The sequence below is a fragment of the Lipophrys pholis genome, assembly GCF_963383615.2.
Source record: "Lipophrys pholis genome assembly, chromosome: 9".
Classification (NCBI taxonomy): Eukaryota; Metazoa; Chordata; class Actinopteri; order Blenniiformes; family Blenniidae; genus Lipophrys; species Lipophrys pholis.
In genome coordinates this window covers 5,879,622-5,899,032 of record NC_137639.1, presented here as the reverse complement: position 1 = coordinate 5,899,032, position 19,411 = coordinate 5,879,622, and the positions used below count along the sequence as shown (strand labels likewise).

At 46.5% G+C, this 19,411-nt stretch overlaps 1 protein-coding gene across 1 annotated transcript in view; it reads left to right on the top strand.

The window, feature by feature from the left end:
* LOC308114277 (E3 ubiquitin-protein ligase RNF19A-like) overlaps nt 1-17,874 on the top strand; it is a 30,617-nt gene extending 12,743 nt beyond the window's left edge. Inside the window, exons 2-10 of the mRNA XM_080471024.1 lie at nt 3,672-4,672; nt 11,204-11,412; nt 12,567-12,711; nt 12,815-12,977; nt 13,921-14,035; nt 14,265-14,426; nt 15,141-15,354; nt 15,434-15,577; nt 16,852-17,874. Coding sequence (XP_080327150.1) covers nt 3,954-4,672; nt 11,204-11,412; nt 12,567-12,711; nt 12,815-12,977; nt 13,921-14,035; nt 14,265-14,426; nt 15,141-15,354; nt 15,434-15,577; nt 16,852-17,647 — 2,667 coding nt within the window. The 5' untranslated portion in view covers nt 3,672-3,953 and the 3' untranslated portion in view covers nt 17,648-17,874. The remainder of the gene's footprint in view (nt 1-3,671; nt 4,673-11,203; nt 11,413-12,566; nt 12,712-12,814; nt 12,978-13,920; nt 14,036-14,264; nt 14,427-15,140; nt 15,355-15,433; nt 15,578-16,851) is intronic.
* The last annotated feature ends 1,537 nt before the right edge of the window (nt 17,875-19,411 follow it).

Here is a 19,411-nt window from a genome sequence, read left to right as displayed (position 1 = left end):
GAGAGAGTGCAGGCTGCACACACTGTTGTGGCTCCTGGTCCAAACCTGCAGCTGAACACTTTGCCAGGGGTGTTAGTACTGTTTTTTTTTTTTTTTCCATTTTGTTTTGTTTTCCTGCCAATGCTTGGTTTTACACTGTTTAGTGAGGTTGAAAGTTAAATTAGTATCTAAATCGCATATTACATGGAAAGAGCTGTAACTGGAAACATACTTTCTTGATCTTGAGCATGGTTTCTTGAAAAGTGATTTACCCAAAAACTAAATACTGTTGCTGGGTCTGCTCAGTGGTATGGTGGTTAGCACTGTGACCTCACAGCAGAAGCTTTCTGGTTCAAACTAAGGCCCCATTTGTTGAGGTGATTCTCTGACTGTGCTAAGCCATCTGTCCTCTGGTGTTTGTTCTCAGATGATAACAGCCTGCGTGGAAGATACCAACCGTTTCCGTTACTCATGACTGACATATCAAATTGCATTGACAAATACAGATGAAGGTAACAAACTGCTTAGATTACAGCTTGTTTTAAATCTCTGTGACTTATCACAAAACAGGAGATGGCAGTGCGGTCGGTAATGGTTAAGATCGGATTAACTTTAAACGGCATGGCTTGGCCCACTTCATTGTGAGTGCAGTGTATTTGAGAGAACTCATTTTGTTCTACACATAAATGTGTTATTGTGGTGCGTTGACAGGTAGTTGGAAAAGTTTTCAATTGTTTCTTTTGATCAGTGTAGAGATCATTCTTCGTGTTTCAGAAATCATGGTGGAGCAATTATGATCCCTGGTGCTCTATGAATATAAAACTTGGAAACCATATCTTTCTAAGGTGTAATCGGCGTGGGAGCGGCTAATCAGTCACGGAAGAGCAATGTGTATAGAAGCAATAATAGTAAAACTGTTACAAACAATACTTTATGCTTTTGCTTATCTCTGGTTGTATATTCTCAGTTGAAAAGGACGGACATTTTTTGTTTTTATTCCTCTTTGCAATGTTGAGCAGAAAAAGCTGTGAAGTGGCACTGGGTTCATGCTAAGTGATCCTAAGTAGCACAACTACACAGTTGTTGTTTTTTCCAGCAGAAGCAGCTCAATGCTTCACTCTGAAGACGAATGACGGCAAGTCTAATTTGGACCGAAACCATCTCAAGTTGTGCAGAGTAAAGCAGGAAGTTGTCACAAGAAAGGCTCAGTTAATCTGCTTCTTTTCTAACTGAATGACCTTGTCAGAGATTTGTATTGCGCTTTATTTATTAAACTATACAGAAACCTGGTGGCAACAGGCCAGAAGTCACAACCACGAAAGAACTTTGTTGCCATCACCACGCACTTGTTTGAAATCTAACCTCCCGTCAAAGTAAAAATAAATGTAATAAAGGTTTGTAGTTACAAAATTAAGTACTCATGTCAGCTGTTGGTATTCATACTTGGTCTGTGAAATAGTGGTATGGGTGAGTTATGATCCAGCCACACATGACCCTGTAAACGTCTTATTAGCTGTTTTGTATCTTGGTTTGCCTCTGCAGCTGTACCGTCTGCTCATCTCTTCCGTTTTATCTCGCACATTCACAACGTGTGAAGTTCTCAAGTGCACGGTACACTGATTAGACGGGCTCAGAACCCAACCAAGTGACAAGACCACTCAAAACATTCGAAATGGAGATAACTGAGAAGTAATTAGACTTTGCCATACAGGAAATTGTGAAATTATCAGATCCAGCCTGCAACGTCCCATCAGCAGTCAAAGCCATGCATTCTTAGACAATCCTTATCTTTATCCCTTTATAGTAGGTGTGTTGTTTGTACTGGCTCGTGTTACCATCCCTGCAAAGTAATGCTTGAACTGCCATCGACCCCTGTTTTATGAAGTATTTGATTCTCTAGCTGGATAATAAGATTGTGAATAGAGACTCATGACAGCAGAAGTAATCCATCTTTCGTGTGTGTGTGTGTGTGTGTGTGTGTGTGTGTGTGTGTGTGTGTGTGTGTGTGTGTGTGTGTGTGTGTGTGTGTGTGTGTGTGTGTGTGTGTGTGTGTGTGTGTGTGTGTGTGTGTGTGTGTGTGTGTGTGTGTGTGTGTGTGTGTGTGTGTGTGTGTGTGTGTGTGTGTGTGTGTGTGTGTGTGTGTGTGTGTGTGTGTGTGTGTGTGTGTGTGTGTGTGTGTGTGTGTGTGTGTGTGTGTGTGTGTGTGGACTTCCTTTTAAACGTCCTCATCTCCTTTGATACTTCACTTAACTATAATAATGTTACTCAGAACTTTATTTAAATAGTGTAACGCAGCTCTTAGTCAATGTGGAGTTGCTGTTCTGACGGTGATTTCCAGTGTTTGCTTTATAAATGCTCGACGCTTCAGAAACCAGTGAACCTCGATAGAACCTGTCTGTACTTTGTCATGTCACGTGACAGTTTGGGTAAAGGAGTCGTCGCTGTCGATCTTAGAGAGATCAGAGGTCTGTCTGTGCAAAGTGGGTTTGTCAGCCTTCCATCTTCTCTACTCAGATCTCTGACTGATCCTTTTATCAGCAATGCAAACCTTTACCAGATGTGATGGCAGCTGAGCAAAATGCCAACAAGTAGCAAGTGCTCTGAAAGGCTGCATTTTGGTGTAGAAGATGACAATCTGGAGCCTTCACTTCAAACCAAATGTATGTGGTGATTTGCGATGGTTGAGCATTATTTTTTTTTTTCAAGCTTGTATCATTTAACACAAAAGATGTTGGCCTTCACATCTCAGTGAGATCTGTTAGGAAAAAATCTGCAGATTTGTGTCAACTTAACATGGATATAAACAATAATAGATATTATCAATGTTATAAAACACAGAAAATACATTAAAGTGACCATAAACGTGTTAAATTGTACAGAAATGATCCATCCTTGCCTCAGTTGGCCCAATTCCTTTGCTTTCTATGATTAAACTGTTGACTGTTGTTTGCTCTTACACATTCAGTTTTTGGTTTAGATGTTCTAAGGCCTCAATTACACAACATTGTCAAGTGAAAACGCAAAACTTTCGTTGGGTTTTTGGTGTCCTTTCACACTGCTATTGTGCACCGGGCCACAAGGTTTTGAAAAAGGCTCCCAAGGTGGAACTTTTTGACAACTCTCCAAATCTGTTGATGTGTAAATGGGCAAAAGTACGACTTTCTGGAAAACCTCAGGCTCCACCCTGCGTAGACAGCCAAGATGCTGCTAGGCGCATGCACAACATGGTGGAAGTAAATAGTTTTTCTGCACATGTGTGAGTAGATCAACAATAACAACATTTTCCTCCAGAGTGTCATGACTCCCATTCCATCTTGTCCTGGGACTTTGTGGTTTTATAGTTGACAGCGTCCATAATAACAATCCAATGTGGTCGTCTCTCCATACGAATGTCTGTGTGCTCCCATTGTTAATGTTTATGGTGTATTGTTCTCTTTACGCATGCGTGTGGATTTAGTAAAAAACAAACACCACCACCCACTATTGGCCCTGCAGGAAAACTACATAGGGTTCAGCATTTCTGCCGTGGCGTAGGAACGCCAAACTTTTCTCAAACAAAAATGATGCTACTTCACTTGAAACATCACGTAAACGGGGCTTAATTCTGTGTATTTAAGCTTAAAGCAGCTTCTTGATTTGATTATTATCTTGTTTGATACTGACACGTTTTTTTTCTTTTCTTTTTTCCTCAGGTTCTGTTGCGCATTTTCACAGCACGCGGCTCCCACCCCTCCGCCAAAATCAGGCTATTAGATGTGACCACGAGGTTGATCAGGAGAAGCCATCATGTCTTAAACGGAGACGGGCCCTCTGGAGCCCTGTCCCTCCACCCTGGCCCCCCTTCCCCCTCCCCCCTCCACCACCTCACCCCCTCTCCCAGCCCCATCCAGCTCCCTGACCTCTCTGCACATGCACGAGACAGGCTGCCCAACCCCGGCTCCCCGCTGGCACACCCCTCCCCTCCGTTGGGAGAGATGAGCCAGCAGAAGCACCAGCCGATGGGCCGAGGCAGCGGTGGGGTAATGGGTTCCGACCGGGACCTGCAGTCCACCGCCTCCTCCATCTCCCTGCCGTCTGTGAAGAAGGCGCCCAAGAAGAGGCGCCTCTCCCTGGCCTCTCTTTTCAGACGGCGGGGACGGGAGTCCAAATCGGCGCGCCAGAGGTCTCGAGAGCTCCAGCACCCGGGGCTCGGGGGGCTCGGGGTGCTCGGGGTGGTGGACGGGATCACCAGTATTGAGAGCATCCACTCCGAGATGTGCAACGACAAAAACTCTGCCTTCTTCTCTGTGGCCGGGGCTGGGGCTGCCTCTGCTGCTGCTTCTGCCTCCACCGCGTCTGCCTCAGGGCCTTCATCCTCTACCTCCTCATCCTCCTCCAAGACGGGGGCTGGGCCTGGGGCAGAGCTCCTGGAGTGCCCGCTGTGCCTTCTGCGACACTCTAGGGAGAACTTCCCTGACATCATGACCTGTCACCACCGCTCCTGCATCGATTGCCTGCGCCAGTACCTGCGCATTGAGATCTCAGAGTCGCGCGTCAACATCAGCTGCCCCGAGTGCTCGGAGCGCTTCAACCCACACGACATCCGCATGATCCTGGGCGACCACGCCCTCATGGAGAAATACGAGGAGTTCATGTTGAGGAGGTGGCTCGTGGCCGACCCTGACTGCCGCTGGTGCCCTGCACCAGACTGCGGGTAAGTCACTAATTTGCATGCAAAGTTGCCCTGCTGCACAGTCTCATGCAGCTCCCACTGATGATCTCATCGGATCATCACATGCGGTGCTCTCTGTACAGTATGTTCAGGTTCTGCCATTCTTGTTGGTCCGAAGTGAGTTCAGGTGGAGTTACTGGCTTGTTTTGTTGTCTGGGCTGCATAAAGTTGATAGTGAAACGGTCTGTACTGTACAGCTATTTAAGATAGACAGTTTCCACTAACAGTACTGATATACCCTCATTGCTGTACATTCACTTTAATGAACGCGCTGAAAATACAAGCAGGATAACAGAGTAAATAGACTAATTAGTTGAAGAATATTGTGGAATTCACCGAAATACAAATATAGGGGTCTCAGCATAGTGTTTGTTCAACTTATTTTCATATATGAATTTGAAATTCTACAGTAAAAGTCTGGACAGCAGAGCTGCTGTTGCGACATGAATCTTGTGTCCTTAGCTGAGGCATTCAGGGAGTGTCGGTCACTTGCATGTTTTTGCATGAACTCTTGTAAGTTCTCAAAACCCAAGATAACTTTCTAGACTAATGAAAGTAAGAAAAAGACTTGATGGAACATACTATGCTGATGCTTTTATGTTAATTCTCCACCAATAGTTATGGTAAATACTGTCTATATATGGAGCAGGTGAACATCAAAATGACGGTACTTTTTAAAAAATTATTCCATCCACAAGTTTGGGATATTTTGTTGTCGCTTTGTTATGGAAAAAATGCTTGAATGGAAAGCGGATAAAAATGAAGCATTGATGTGTGTACAAGAAGCTTGAGGCCTGGAAACTTCTCTGATAATGAAACTGGTGATTTAGATAAAGTGATGGGAAATGAGCTAAATGTGGCGTGCTTTGGTAAATTAGTCCTGATTGTTATTGTAACCGTGATCCAATTTTGTGTACTGAACTGTTCTATGGTCTGATCCCAACCCCACTCTGTCACTGCCGTGGTCTTTGTAGACCCCACAGGACAAAAATGGTGACTGACACTCTGAGCGATCACATCAGCAGCTCATTTGTATGAAACTGAGTTTACATTTGACTTGTTTAGCTTCAGTAAGTCAACCAGTGAAGTTCCATGTGCTCAGACGCAGAGGCTGTTCTTGGTAAACATGCTGACGCATTTGAGAGTCATGCTTGAGCAGAGTTCCCCACAGAGCCCCTTTTTATCTGGTAGGAAAACTCTCCTTGTCTTTGTTCTCCTTCAGTCTCTCTCTTTTGGCTGTTCCTCTTTCTTCCAGGAATTGTTTGAGGTCAGTCGGCTATAAAAAAAAAAAAACCCTGTCCCTTCTGACTTACTTGAGGTGGTGTTTGTGCTGCATTCTGAAGCCATCGTAACCTTCAAAAGTTGGCCCGCTGCATGTTTTGTTTTGTGGGATGTCCTGTTTTGTACCCTCAACCAGAATAGTAGCAAAGGTATTTACAGGGGACAAACTGTTTTATTCTTCAGAAACTCCAAACTTTCAGTGAATCTGAAGTAGCCATTAGACAAAGAAAACAATGGATTGCTCTTAGATGGCCTTCCCTGTCCTGCGTGGATCGAGACAGTAGTTCTATCTCCCTGAAGTGGGCAGCGCTTCAATGAAGACACTCTAACATTGAGCACAGCAGTCTTGTTTTGATCTTGCTCAGCAGGATTAGAGGATTTGCCTAGAAGGTTTTTTTGATCGGTTGATTTGGAGCCACACATGCTGACTCCATCTGAAGCTTCACTTCCCTGAAAATATTAATCAAATTCTGACTGAAGCTGTGTCAAGTCATGCGGAGTGGATGGAGTTGAATAATTCTGACTCGAGGCATTATAAATCTAGGATATGTAATATATAATATCTGTTGTGTTCATTCATAACTACAGTCATTGTGAAAAAGAGTGTTAATAGAAAAGTCTGGTGGCTTCCTCTGATTCTGCTCTATGTGGCAGTGATCTGAGCAGAGTATTTCTCAGCTCATTTCAAGATGAACAAAAACAAAGCTGTATTTTGGCCATATTTGTAATACTATTCTACGTTGCTACAGTTAATATTTTCTTACAAAATTCCACATTTTGGTTTATTTTTGACATCCGAGACATTCAAAATAGCATTGTTTTCACCTTCATACAAGTTCAGTTGCCTTCCAGACAAGAATGAGATGGACATCACCCATAGAGATTCTAGTTTAAAGACGAGCCTGAATCCTGTATCAAACATGCAGGCTGTGGGATGTCCTTGCAAAGTGTAAAAACCAGCTAAAAAATGACAACCTGTTCTTTCAAATTGGCCAATTGGGGTTGATTAGCGAGATTAACAGGCATTTCAGGACATTGAGATGCTGCTACTGCAATGCGCACCACGGCCATAGTAAATAGTTGTTCTGCACATGTGCGAGTAGATGAATAACAACATCGTTTGATTCCTGATAATCATGACTCCCAGTCCATATTCTCCTGGGACTTGGTAGTACCTGGAATAACAATCCTACTTGGTCATCTGTATCTGCCACTTCTGTGTAAATAAAAATTGTTTTTAAAATGTTGCCGTGTAATTGTGAAACTTTTCGGAAACGAAAATGCAAAAACGCTGCATTATCACGTTGTCGTGTAAAGGGGCCTTTGAAATCAAACAGAGCTCCATTTGGCCTCTCAATACTTTAGCACCTCCGGCTGAGAGTAAAGCAGGAAAGAACGCTTGAGCTTGTCAAGGTTTGGTTTAATCACACACACCAGTCGTACAAGACCTGAGGTTAAATTGGCACTTCTTTCACGTCTTTTGTGATCATCCGTGTTCCAGCAAAATGTTTGTTTTTTTCTTTCTTCTTTTCTTCAAATTAAAAGTGTCACCTCAACACTTTCGCTCCTGATCTGGCTTTGAAGGGAGAGTTCTGGCACAGCAGGGTGAGAGGGTTCATGTATGGTCCAGCTAGTCCTGCCACAGTGTTTCACTATCGTCACTCATCTTTCAGTCCTGTCAGTGTGCCGGGCCTCAGTACCATCCAACACAATGTGTCGAGCTGACTGTGGCAGCAGTCAGGGAGGCAGAATTCTTCTTCTTCTCTTGACAACAAAAGACCTCAGACTCTCCTTGCGTACATAGAACAGCTGTTTTCTCGACGGACAGCTGTTGGTTCGAACCCTTCCTTGTAGTGTTTGCTCTCATCTTACGCTAAGTGAGTCGTCTATTATTCTCCTCAGCATTAGCCCCCCCCCCCCCCCCCCCCCCCCTTCCTGTTTTGCATGTTTTTTTGTAGACTGCACATGTGCATGTCTCGTGCATGAAGCCTGTATTTTTATCATCCAGAGGTTCACAGGAAGCTGCATTGTCCTTCTGTGTCAGTTTTTCCATTTCTCTGCAGCTTCTCTCCATCCTTTCCGCTTGCGTGTCCTTCTTTCCTGTGGCTGTGGCTAACAGGTCATCCTGTGAATACTTTCTGGGAGACGTCTTCATGAAAAGTTGGAGTATTTAAAAAAAAAAAAAACGTGATAGAAGTGAAATGGCTTAGTTGTTACACTAATATTTGGGGGACTGTAACCATGGCTGTTGCTCATAGTGGCTCTGTGTTGTGGTGGCTCTTTTAACTGCCAGGCCTCTCGTTGGTTAGTTAAGTGTGCACATCGGGGACTTTGTGAGCATCTGAAGGACCGCCTGGTAGTTATTGTGGTGGACTTCATAATCAACAGCGCACCACAAAGCAGCCTTAAAACAAATTGGCCTCCTCTCCGTGCTGTCCACAGTTTGTAGTCTGCAGAGTGTTTCTCACCGGTGGATGATTTAGAGTGTGCTGATGTGTCTGTGAGTCCTCAGTAGAGTAAATTGAGCCATGCTGGAGGAAGTCTCCCAGACTCTTCTGCGCCACTGTGATTGAAACTTAATCTGTGGTCAGTCGCAGAGGGACTGTGAGACGACGTCACGCACTCCAGGGTTTCCCCGAGGACGGTGGCCAGCCAGGACTTAGCAGCTGTCACCTTTTACACAGATTTACTCTCCTGTACTGTCGTGACCCCAGCTCATATTTAATGCATTAGACGATGTGCTTGAACCCTCTCCACCTGGGTGAGGTGCTGTTCACATCATCTCTTCGCTCCACGTAGGCTGCATTGTGAGTGCAGGGACTTTCTCCCTGTAATAGGAACATAACATAAAAACTTTGTGCTTCGACTACCTGATTCAGAGTCTACGTTTAGTTTTGTGGTTATTTATTACCTCCCAGAAAGTCCTCAGTTAGGGGGTAGTAGTCTTGAAAGTTTCATGAACTTTGTGGGACCTGCTTTGCTGAACCTGTGACTGGATGACTACTCGCTGTATCCTACCTCACCTGCCATCTTTAAAAATCTCTCTTGTTTTTTCCTCATTTATTCACCTTTCAATTCAAGTCACCCTCATTATCCTCAGGCTTTGATCAAGTGAAGGTTTTCTGGCTCTTGACTCACCTCCTTCTCAGCATTGTCTCAATGAACCAGTTGACCAGCAGAAACAGACCTGGCTGTTGCTTCTTTCCTGTTGTATGACTTGGGTCTTATCACCCCCCTTGATTGGAGCTGTGGTGAAATAGTTTTTCATTACTTTTCACCTAATCACCTTGTGATTCGCTCAATACTCCCAGGCCTTCAGGCAGTGCTGAAAAAGCATGAAACAATGAGCACAGGAACCTTTTCAGTTCCTTGAAGAGAAGTAAATGTCCCATGTACGTTTGATTGAGTGTGAAGCTTTGACATTATCATGAAAGCATCATGCATTGCGTCACACCTGGCATCAACTTTTCAGACATAGGGGTTCCCCGCACAGCGCTGTGTCACATCGATACACAGAATTGTAGGAGACGAGGCTTTTTATGCACCAGACAGAGACAACAGCTGGAGAAACTGACTCAGACATCGTACAGTCGCGCCAACTAGAAACGGCTTGTTCAGATCAGTATCTGCCGTTTTGTGTTTTGCAGGGATACAGAAGGAATACCATTAAATGTGTATTTGCATTGAGTCAGTTTTATAATATCACACTATTAAAGGCTTGGGAAAGCCCTGAGCATGACAGTTTTAATATTGTTGATATAAACAAACATGGCTGTGACCTGCTTTCACATGGCTGATACGTCTAGATATGATTCACAATACTTATTTAATGCAGTCTCTCTCACACTTTTGTAAATGTTGCTGCATTTATTGAGCGGTGACACACTTGTTGGGGACTTCATCTTTTTGTTTTGCTCTCATCTTTCATTAGGCAGCGCCGCTGTTACCCAGCAACGCCACTTTTGCATTGTTTTCAGCCGAGACGTGCTGATCAAAGTAAAGCCTGCTGCCATAATATCTGTGAGCCATTAGATTGTGTTGGCTGCCCCGACGTTTCCGCCACTCCTCATACTTTAACCTAATGGCTCACAGGTTTCAGTGTTGCTGCATGCCAGCCAGCGTAGCAACCGCAAAAACAACAACTGGCACCCTTGTTAAAATTCAGATGAGAACATGATGAGTAAGGGATGATGCCAGGTTGTCTTACAGCTGTTTCAGATGAATGATTACCCCTGGGAACATCACACACATTATTTAATTAAAGTCTACAAAAGTACTTTAGTGCTGCAGGTGACTAAAGAAAGACTTTATAATGACCCTCAGTCATTATCAAAGCAGTGCAATGTTTCCGCGTCTTCAGCAACTTTGGATTGATGAGCAAAATCTATAAAAGGACATTTTTAGATCAGAGCTGCAGTTTGTTTTAATACCTGGACAAGTGAAGAAACGGCACAACCAGTTAATAGCATTCTACATTTTCCTTCGGTTTTAATGTGGCGATTGAAGAGTAAATTATTAAAAAGTCAACATTATGTCTTTAGAACTCGCTTCCTAATTTGCCTGCTTTCTTCAGCCTTGTCTGTCGGTCTGTGTCTGTCCGTCTGTGTCTGTCTGTTCACACTTTCAGTCTCGGACCCGTTTACACCTGGCGTTATTGTGCGATTCAGGTGATTCGATCACGTGGCGAGCCCTGACGCAGACTGACTCAGAAGTGGTTTGAGTGAAAGCGGCTTGGTGCCTGCTCACACTTGTCTTCAGGGTTCAACACCTGTGATGTGGTCACCAGAAAGCAGGTGTGGACGGACTCAGAGTCCAGCTGTGATGCTAATGCTACTTTGCTAGGAGGCTATGGTCTCAGTGTTGTTACATATCTGCTTCCTGAACACAACAGTGTGAACCACAGTGAATAAATCTGAAACGTTTCTGAAGTTACCAGCTTCCTCGAAGTTTCATCACTAGATTGGATTCTGATGTGGGTCGTTTTGGATCCAAGGTCCCTGTTTCACACCAATGCTTTTATAGAGTCTGTAACATTTTAAACTGCACTGCAGTAGCATTAGAGTGCTTGTATCTCTCTCCTTCCTTCCCCCTATATCGCTTCAATTTCTATGAAGTCTTCAACTTTAATGGCTTAAGTTCTGAATGTGTATTTTCAGAGCCGTTGCCTGGTGAATGTTTTTTATCTAGAACACACGTTCACCCTGCTGTATTGTTCTGCTCGTCTCCCTCCAGGTACGCAGTGATAGCGTTTGGGTGCGCCAGCTGTCCAAAGATCACGTGCGGCAGGGAGGGCTGCGGCACAGAGTTCTGTTATCACTGTAAGCAGCTGTGGCATCCCAACCAGACCTGCGACGCAGCGCGGCAGCAGAGAGCCCAGAGCCTCCGTCTGCGGACGGTGCGCTCGTCCTCCCTCAGCTTCAGCCAGGAGAGTGGAGCTGCAGGTGTGTGGACTCCACACACACACACACACACACACAGCTGCATCACTCCTCCTGCCCTGTTGTCGGTGCTTGAAGTGATATTCTTTACATCATCTTTTAACCTTGTAATATCAGTTTCTCAATTTGATCAATCTTTTGTTTTTGCATGAATCTCACTGCAGGTAGGATTTGCCTGTCACCTCATGACATTTAAATCCTGCAATAAGTTTTATAAAACTGTTCACATTCTTCCAAAATTGTGTCGCCTTTGTGCCAGTCCACACTTCCTCTATCAGCATTGCGGGACAGACGGTTCTTAGCATTTTTACTCTAAACTGAACTTGTATAGTGTTTACTAAAGTCGACTGGTTTTATCTCACACCAAATATATTGGCTCTTCTTTCATTATGGTGTGTGTTTCTAGCGAAACTTCTCCAGCCAGCTTTCTCTTCCTTCAGTTCCACCAATAAACACGTCCCTTCATCACTAAAGCTAATGTGTCCTGCTGCAGACTCGGTGTCTTTACACTCAAAATGATTCTTTTTTTCTGCAAATCTTCAAGTTAGTCAGAAAGTTTCAGCTGAACTTTCCTTTTTTCCCACTTTTTCAAGTTGACACCAGCTCTGCTATTACGTTCAGTGGTGTATTTTCTCTGAAACATGAGGTTTTAATCACAAAACCAGAAGGACCTTTTGCGTTTAAGAGCATTTCCCCCCACAAAATTGGATGCTATGTAAATTCTTCTCCTCCCACTTTTCAGTTATTTGCTGACATGTCTTGACATCACCCGAAAGCACCGAAGCTCCATCTGGAGCCGAGGCGTGACTTGTTTCCAGGTTTGATGCAGAAAGTGTCGACCTTGGCACGTTGAAGTGTGCAAGAAGCTGCAGCTGCGAGAATGTAGAGTCACAGTAACATCCAGGTTGAAAGCTGCTTTCAGTTTCCCCCCAAATAGTTTTCTGCCTGCATCAGTTTGGAAAATGTTTGTTCTTCAGACACTCGCATATTTTCTTCCCTTGGAAACTCCCCAAGTGGAACCAAAGTGCTCCTCCACCCTGCAGCGGGCTGCGTCATCTGATCAAGTATTCACTGCTGATGTGGATTTATTTCTTTCACCTTAAAGATGGAGAATATTCTGCCCCCATGTGCTAAAATGTCACTTTTGTTTCCCTCAGCCGACGACATCAAGCCGTGTCCGCGCTGCGCCGCGTACATCATCAAGATGAACGACGGCAGCTGTAACCACATGACCTGCGCCGTGTGCGGCTGCGAGTTTTGCTGGCTCTGCATGAAGGAGATCTCAGACCTGCACTACCTGAGGTCAGTATACGCACGCACGCACGCACGCACGCACGCACACACACACACACACACACACAGTAGAGTTCCACAGAGTTTCATCTCCTGCGCTGGTTGTTTTCAGTCCGTCAGGCTGTACTTTCTGGGGAAAGAAGCCGTGGAGCAGGAAGAAGAAGATCCTCTGGCAACTGGGGACGCTGGTGGGCGCCCCCGTCGGCATCGCGCTCATTGCAGGCATCGCTATCCCCGCCATGATCATCGGCATCCCCGTGTATGTGGGGAGGAAGGTGAGCCCTTCGTTTGTTATGCAAACATTTAATCAGAGCTACTGACTGAGGTTTCATGTGTTCAGCTACACGGCGGTGTGGTTACTGGAAATCTGCTCAGGAAGTTAGAAAACATTGTAGAAAATGTGTGCAGGTGTAAACTCCTCTAAAGTTGCTCATGTACGTTAATGTGAAAGTTCTGATGAGTCACTGTCAACATGCTGTACAGCCACACATGAACACGTGATTATGAAAACAGTCGTGTCTCTTCCCCAGGCTCTGAAGCTACCTGAAGTGGCGGTAATGCACACACCCAGTGTAACATCGCGTGTGCGTACACGTGTGCTGCTCAGAGGCCTCGGTCCGTTTAACAAGAATTTCACATCACAATAAAAGCAGAACATTCAGACTCTCCAGAAATCCCCTCTGCAGCCTGCCAAGAGGAGGCCGGGGCCAATAAACTTTTCTTCCCTCGCCGCCTTCACTGTGATCACATGACGCACACGAGACGTCCGCCTGCGCTCCACATGCACCAGATGATTCTGTCCAGTCATATTTAGTTCAGTCTGCATCCTGGAGATCCAACCTTAAACTCAGTCATACAGCCAGCTGATTGTTGATGGAGGTAGTTGAACTGGCACCGTGGTAAAGATGTTAGAAGGGATGATTTGGCTCCCAGCTGCTCGGACTGTGTGTCTTTCTGTTGCTAGAACAAATCTACTCAGCTTCAGTTTGTGTTGCTTGGAGAATGACTTGTAGGAAAACTGCTGTGATCACTTCCTAAAATAAAAGCTGTGTGAAAGATAAGGTGAACAAAAGGAAGCTTGGCTGGCTGCAGCTTGTTTTGAGGTTTTATCTTATTTTGAGGCGTCATCAGAACCGAAGCAGTGAGGCGGGGGTGACGGTGGACAAGCGCTCCACGTTATGGAATATAATCAATCTGCGTTTATTTTCCCTCCATCAGATTCATAACCGCTACGAAGGCAAAGACATTTCCAACCACAAGAGGAACCTGGTGATCGCCGGCGGAGTGACGCTCTCCGTCATCGTGTCCCCAGTGGTGGCTGCAGTCACTGTCGGTCAGTCGCTCCCCGACCCGCCTCTCCTCTGTCCTCTGCATGCCTGAAGAGCTTCATCCAGCCACTGTCTCTCTGTTTGACTTGGCCCGTGTTCAGGAATGTCATTTGTTTAGTGTCTGCATTCATACGATGCACACGTTTGTTTTCAAGCCGTTCGGTAAAGATGAAAGAGCGGCGGGAGCTCTCCCCTCCGTCCCACACCGCTCCCTCTGAAGTCTCTTCTCCCCAGGCATCGGCGTTCCCATCATGCTGGCGTACGTCTACGGCGTGGTGCCCATCTCCCTGTGCCGGAGCGGCGGCTGTGGCGTCTCGGCCGGCAACGGGAAAGGAGTCCGCATCGAGTTCGACGACGAGAACGACATGAATGTCGGCGGCGGCGCGGCCGCCACCGGTGAGTCTCCACACCCAGACCCCAAAGGCACAAAACAATCTGCCTTTTGTCAGCAGGCGCATTACTCAGTCAGAATGAACTGTGCTGCTGCTGGTTTCACTTTTATCAAAAGCTCAAACTCAGAAAAATGATGAGACCAAAAACCTGCCGAGTTCAGAACTTGTTCCAAACTTACAGATCTGCCATTTGTTCCTCCTGGAAGTTTAGTTTTTATGTTTACCTTCGTATGGCGCTTATTGATTTCAAGACTTTTTTTTATAAATGATAGTTTTTGATAAAAAGGATTTATGTTTATTGTAAAAACTGACTAGAAGTGGTTCGGATGTAGCGACACCCGCTTTTTTAAAGAGCGAGTTCGAACCTTTAGCTACTTGTTGATACCGAGTACCGATGCCAGTATTTATTAAATATGATTCAGAAACGGATTCGTTGCCAGGTGTACTTTTCACAATAATTCATTTCATTTCAGTTTTATTGATATAGCACCAAATACAACACAGTCATTTCTGGGTGCTTTTTACAGAGAGAGAGAGACTCTATAAATAAAACAAAAACAATAAAAGGACTTAGTTCTGGTGCAAAACGTTGAATCAGTTCAAACAAGAAATAAATAATTAATCCTAATTCATGCTCCATATGCTAAGGCTCTGCGTCACAACCGACACATGATCACTTCCTGTATGAAAGATGAACTTATTTGAAACGTGTGTCCAGATACGACGTCGGTGGCAGACACCAGGAACAACCCCAGCATCGGGGAGGGCAGCGTGGGCGGGCTGACGGGCAGCCTGAGCGCCAGCGGCAGCCACATGGACCGGCTGGGCGCCATCAGGGACAACCTGAGCGAGACGGCGTCCACCACGGCGCTGGCCGGAGCAAGCATCACCGGCAGCCTGTCGGGCAGCGCCATGGTCAACTACCTGAACAGGTAGAGTTGCAGACGCGTGGTTCTGGTCAGTTGAGTGGCGACGTGTCCGCCGCCCGCTCTGAGTCTGGGTGTGTTTCAGGCTGGAGGTGCAGGCCGACGTGCAGAAGGAGCGATGCAGCCTCAGCGGGGAGTCCGGCACCGTCAGCCTGGGAACCATCAGCGACAACGCGAGCACCAAAGCAATGGCTGGATCCATTCTTAATGCCTACATGCCTCTGGACAGGTGAGCAGCAGACGCCGTAACGTTAGAAATGATTAGATTGACACGTCAGCGTGATCGATTACGGAAATCCCTCGATAGGTAAAGGCGTGCGTCGATCCGTCATTTCAAAGATGGCGACATTCGGTCAATGTGGCAAAAAGCCGATTTAAAGAAAAGCTTGCCCATGGGTCTCCAGTAAAGAAAAGGTTCCAGTTATTTTCCTCGCCGGTGAAGGTTTTTAAGTCAGTCATTGTGCCAGAATACTTTACTTGATAAAACCGTCCTGAACTCGACACGACTGTCAGATCTTATAACTTTCTCCTGCTGGCTGGCCGGCGCTCAGGATTTCACATCTGACATCCCTTATTGGAGTGTAAGTTTAAGCTAGGTTAGCTTAGCTTTAGCTCGCTAACGTATCAGACACGAGGCGGGAAACGAGTTGTTGTTTACGTCGTAGACCAGTTAGCTTAGCGCTGAGGCGAAACGCTCGGTTCAGTAATTGTGTCGTCTGCTTTTCACTCTTCACTGCTTCACTCTGCCTGTGAGGCGACATGAAAGGAGGCGGAGCCTCGACTGGACACGAAACACGAGGACATCAGAAAAACACCACATTCCCTACATCGTAATAGTGAAAAATAATGTTGTTTTTTTGTGTACCCTTTTCCATTACAACATAGTTGTCATCTGAGCCTTTCCCGTCATGTACAAGTAATCAACCCTGATATGATGCGGAGCAAATTGTGCATTGGAGATCAACTCAAATAATAAATTAATTAGTAATTTTTTTTTAATCTATTGACGGCACTAATAATATTACAAAATGTGGATAGTTCTGGTCGTGCTTCACTGTCTGGTGTTTCGGTGTCACTGGTGCCCCTGTTAACTGGTGACTTCAGCCATAAGTCATTAGCAGCAGCTGATGTTAAAATAAGACAAATACTGTAAACTTTAATTGAAATGCGATTAAACGACGTTCGCCAGGACATAACATCTGTTGTGAAAAGGGGAAGCTCAAGGGAGCCGGTCACCAGTTAACAGAGAAACAGATTAATCCAAAACAGCGGTGTTATCCGTGGCTCAGAGACCCCCAAGTGCTCGTAGCAGGTCGCCCTGTTGAGCTCCTGAATCCTCTGGTCGCCACCAGTGTTAATCGGCGGATTTAATCAGTTGGGATCGATATGAACACGGTGTTGAGTAGACGGAGCCTTCATGACGTCGCTTCTTCACTGTCTGCGTGGTTTTGCGGTGAAATGGCGCCACCGTGTCTCATTAACATCAGTTGTTGTTCTTTCCAGAGACGGGAACAGCATGGAGGTCCAGGTCGACATCGAATCCAAACCCTGCAAACTTCGCCATCACAGCGGCGGCAGCAGCGTGGACGACGGCGGCCACATGGGCCGCTGTGGCTGGAACTGCCCCTCCTCCGAGGGCAAAGGAACCTCCACCAAATGCTCCGCCTCCTCCTCCTCCGGCTCGGGGGGCAAGAAGAGCAAAGGCAAGCTGCGTAAGAAGAGCGGGGGAGGGGGAGGCGGAGGCGGGACCAAGATCAACGAGACGCGAGAGGACATGGACGCTCAGCTGCTGGAGCAGCGCAGCACCAACTCCTCGGAGTTCGACTCGCCATCGCTGAGCGGCAGCCTGCCGTCGGTGGCCGACTCCCACTGCAGCCACTTCTCCGAGTTCAGCTGCTCCGACCTGGAGAGCATGAAGACGACGTGCAGCCACGGCTCGGGCGGCGCCGACTACCACACGCGCTTCGCCACCGTCAGCCCGCTGCCCGAGGTGGAGAACGACCGGCTGGAGACCTGCCCCGCCGCCGCCGCCGCCGCCGCCGCCTCCTCCCACGGACAGGGAGTGGCCGTCACTCCCCACTCCCCCGCCTCCACCTCCACCACCTCCTCGCTGGGCCAAGGCACCGAGCTGTCGCCGCTCTGCTTCATCACGGAGGAGAACGTGAACCTGGTGTGCCCCGCCGAGCTGGACTCTCACAGCAACACCGCAGAGGTGCTAAAAGAACCCAACAACAACCAGCAGCAGCAGCAGCAGCAGCCGCCACCGCCCAAAAACTCCTGCATACAGACCGATATATGAAAGCTCCGACCTTAAGTGCTGCACAGACTCTTTATTTCTCCTCCACTCAGCCTCCATCACCGCTCATCTCACCTGAGTCGCTGTTTGTTTCACGAAGAGTAAAGACGGCACAGCGAAAGCTTTCCACTGCAGCTCCGTCACTTTCCGTCACTCTCCTCTCCGTCACTCTCCTCTCCGTCACTCTCCTCTCCGTCTGTCAGTTCAAAATAAAACCACTGTGCCCGTTCAGTCAGTGTTTGAGTGAAGGTGAGGGACCAGACGACAGGATTCACTCGCTCGTCCCCCCGCAGGGACGACCTCTGCATCTTGGCCTGTATTTATTATTACTTCTTTTTCTTTCTTTTCCCAATTTCCCTGGATGTTTGTTTGAAACAAATCCTGTAACATCTAATTCTGCGATATCCCCTTTAGTTTTGATCCACTGGGCCGAGATCCCCTCCAGGTGGGACGTGCTGCTGGACGGAACCTCAGGGTGACTGTTTGTTACCGAGACGACACTGAAGGTGGAAGGCTTGTACATGTAGGGTGGGTGGTGGTGGTGGTGGTGGCGGTTCGGGGGTAGGGGTCCAGGTCGAGGTCTCTGGAAGGCCGCGGGTTTGTCCAGATAAAGCTGAAAGTTTATCAACACGAACCGACTGGTTGGTCGATTCTGTGAAATTGTACAGAGCAAAAGTTTTGATCCTGTTCTGATGGCGAATCGCCAGACTGACGGTTTCGCCTCATTGAGGGAGAGAGAGGGGGGGGGGGGGGAGAGAGAGAGCTGATATCTCTTCGTTAACTCACGGTGCCTTCAAGAAGCTGTTTGCGTTCTCTCTCTCTCTGTCTCTCTCTCCCTCTCTCTCTCCCTCTCTCCACTGTGTCTTCTCGACTCAAACACCAACAGCTGGTCGATGGCAGAATGTCTGCGTAGGAGAGTCGCTCGTCCACACGCTCAGCCAAGACTTGTCAACAGCCTACCAAAGACAGCACTCAGGCTCTTGTTCAACCTAAACTAGAGGAGGCTCCTGCACTGTTAGCTGTGTGTGTGTGTGTGTGTGTGTGTGTGTGTGTGTGTGTGTGTGTGTGTGTGTGTGTGTGTGTGTGTGTGTGTGTGTGTGTGTGTGTGTGTGTGTGTGTGTGTGTGTGTGTGTGTGTGTGTGTGTGTGTGTGTGTGTGTGTGTGTGTGTGTGTGTGTGTGTGTGTGTGTGTGTGTGTGTGTGTGTGTGTGTGTGTGTGTGTGTGTGTGTGTGTGTGTGTGTGTGTGTGTGTGTGTGTGTGTGTGTGTGTGTGTGTGTGTGTGTGTGTGTGTGTGTGTGTGTGTGTGTGTGTGTGTGTGTGTGTGTGTGTGTGTGTGTGTGTGTCTCTCTCATTGCCAACCGGTGCTGCTGAGCAGACTTGAAGTCTTGAATGGAACGGTATTTCCGACGCAGGTCTGTCACTGATTGAACACTCGTGTTCGCTGCTTCTTCTCCTTTTTTTTTTTTTCTCTTTTTTTTCCTCCTTCGTCCTGCCGCCTCCGTTCTGTTTCTCATTATTCACCAGAACCGGTTTCATGATCCTAATTTGAACACTAGTGCCAGATATAATTTGTAATTTGTGCAGGATGGCATAAAGGTATTTGTATATTTGTTTGGTAATTTGCTTTACTATATGCGTATAAATGCATATCAAAAATAAAAAAAAATCTATGAAATGTTTCCTCTTGGTGTTTTTTTTTTTATTTTATTTGAAGATTTTAGTTTTTAGGTTGATTGAAGTAAAGCACATAATGTAAAAAAGACCAAT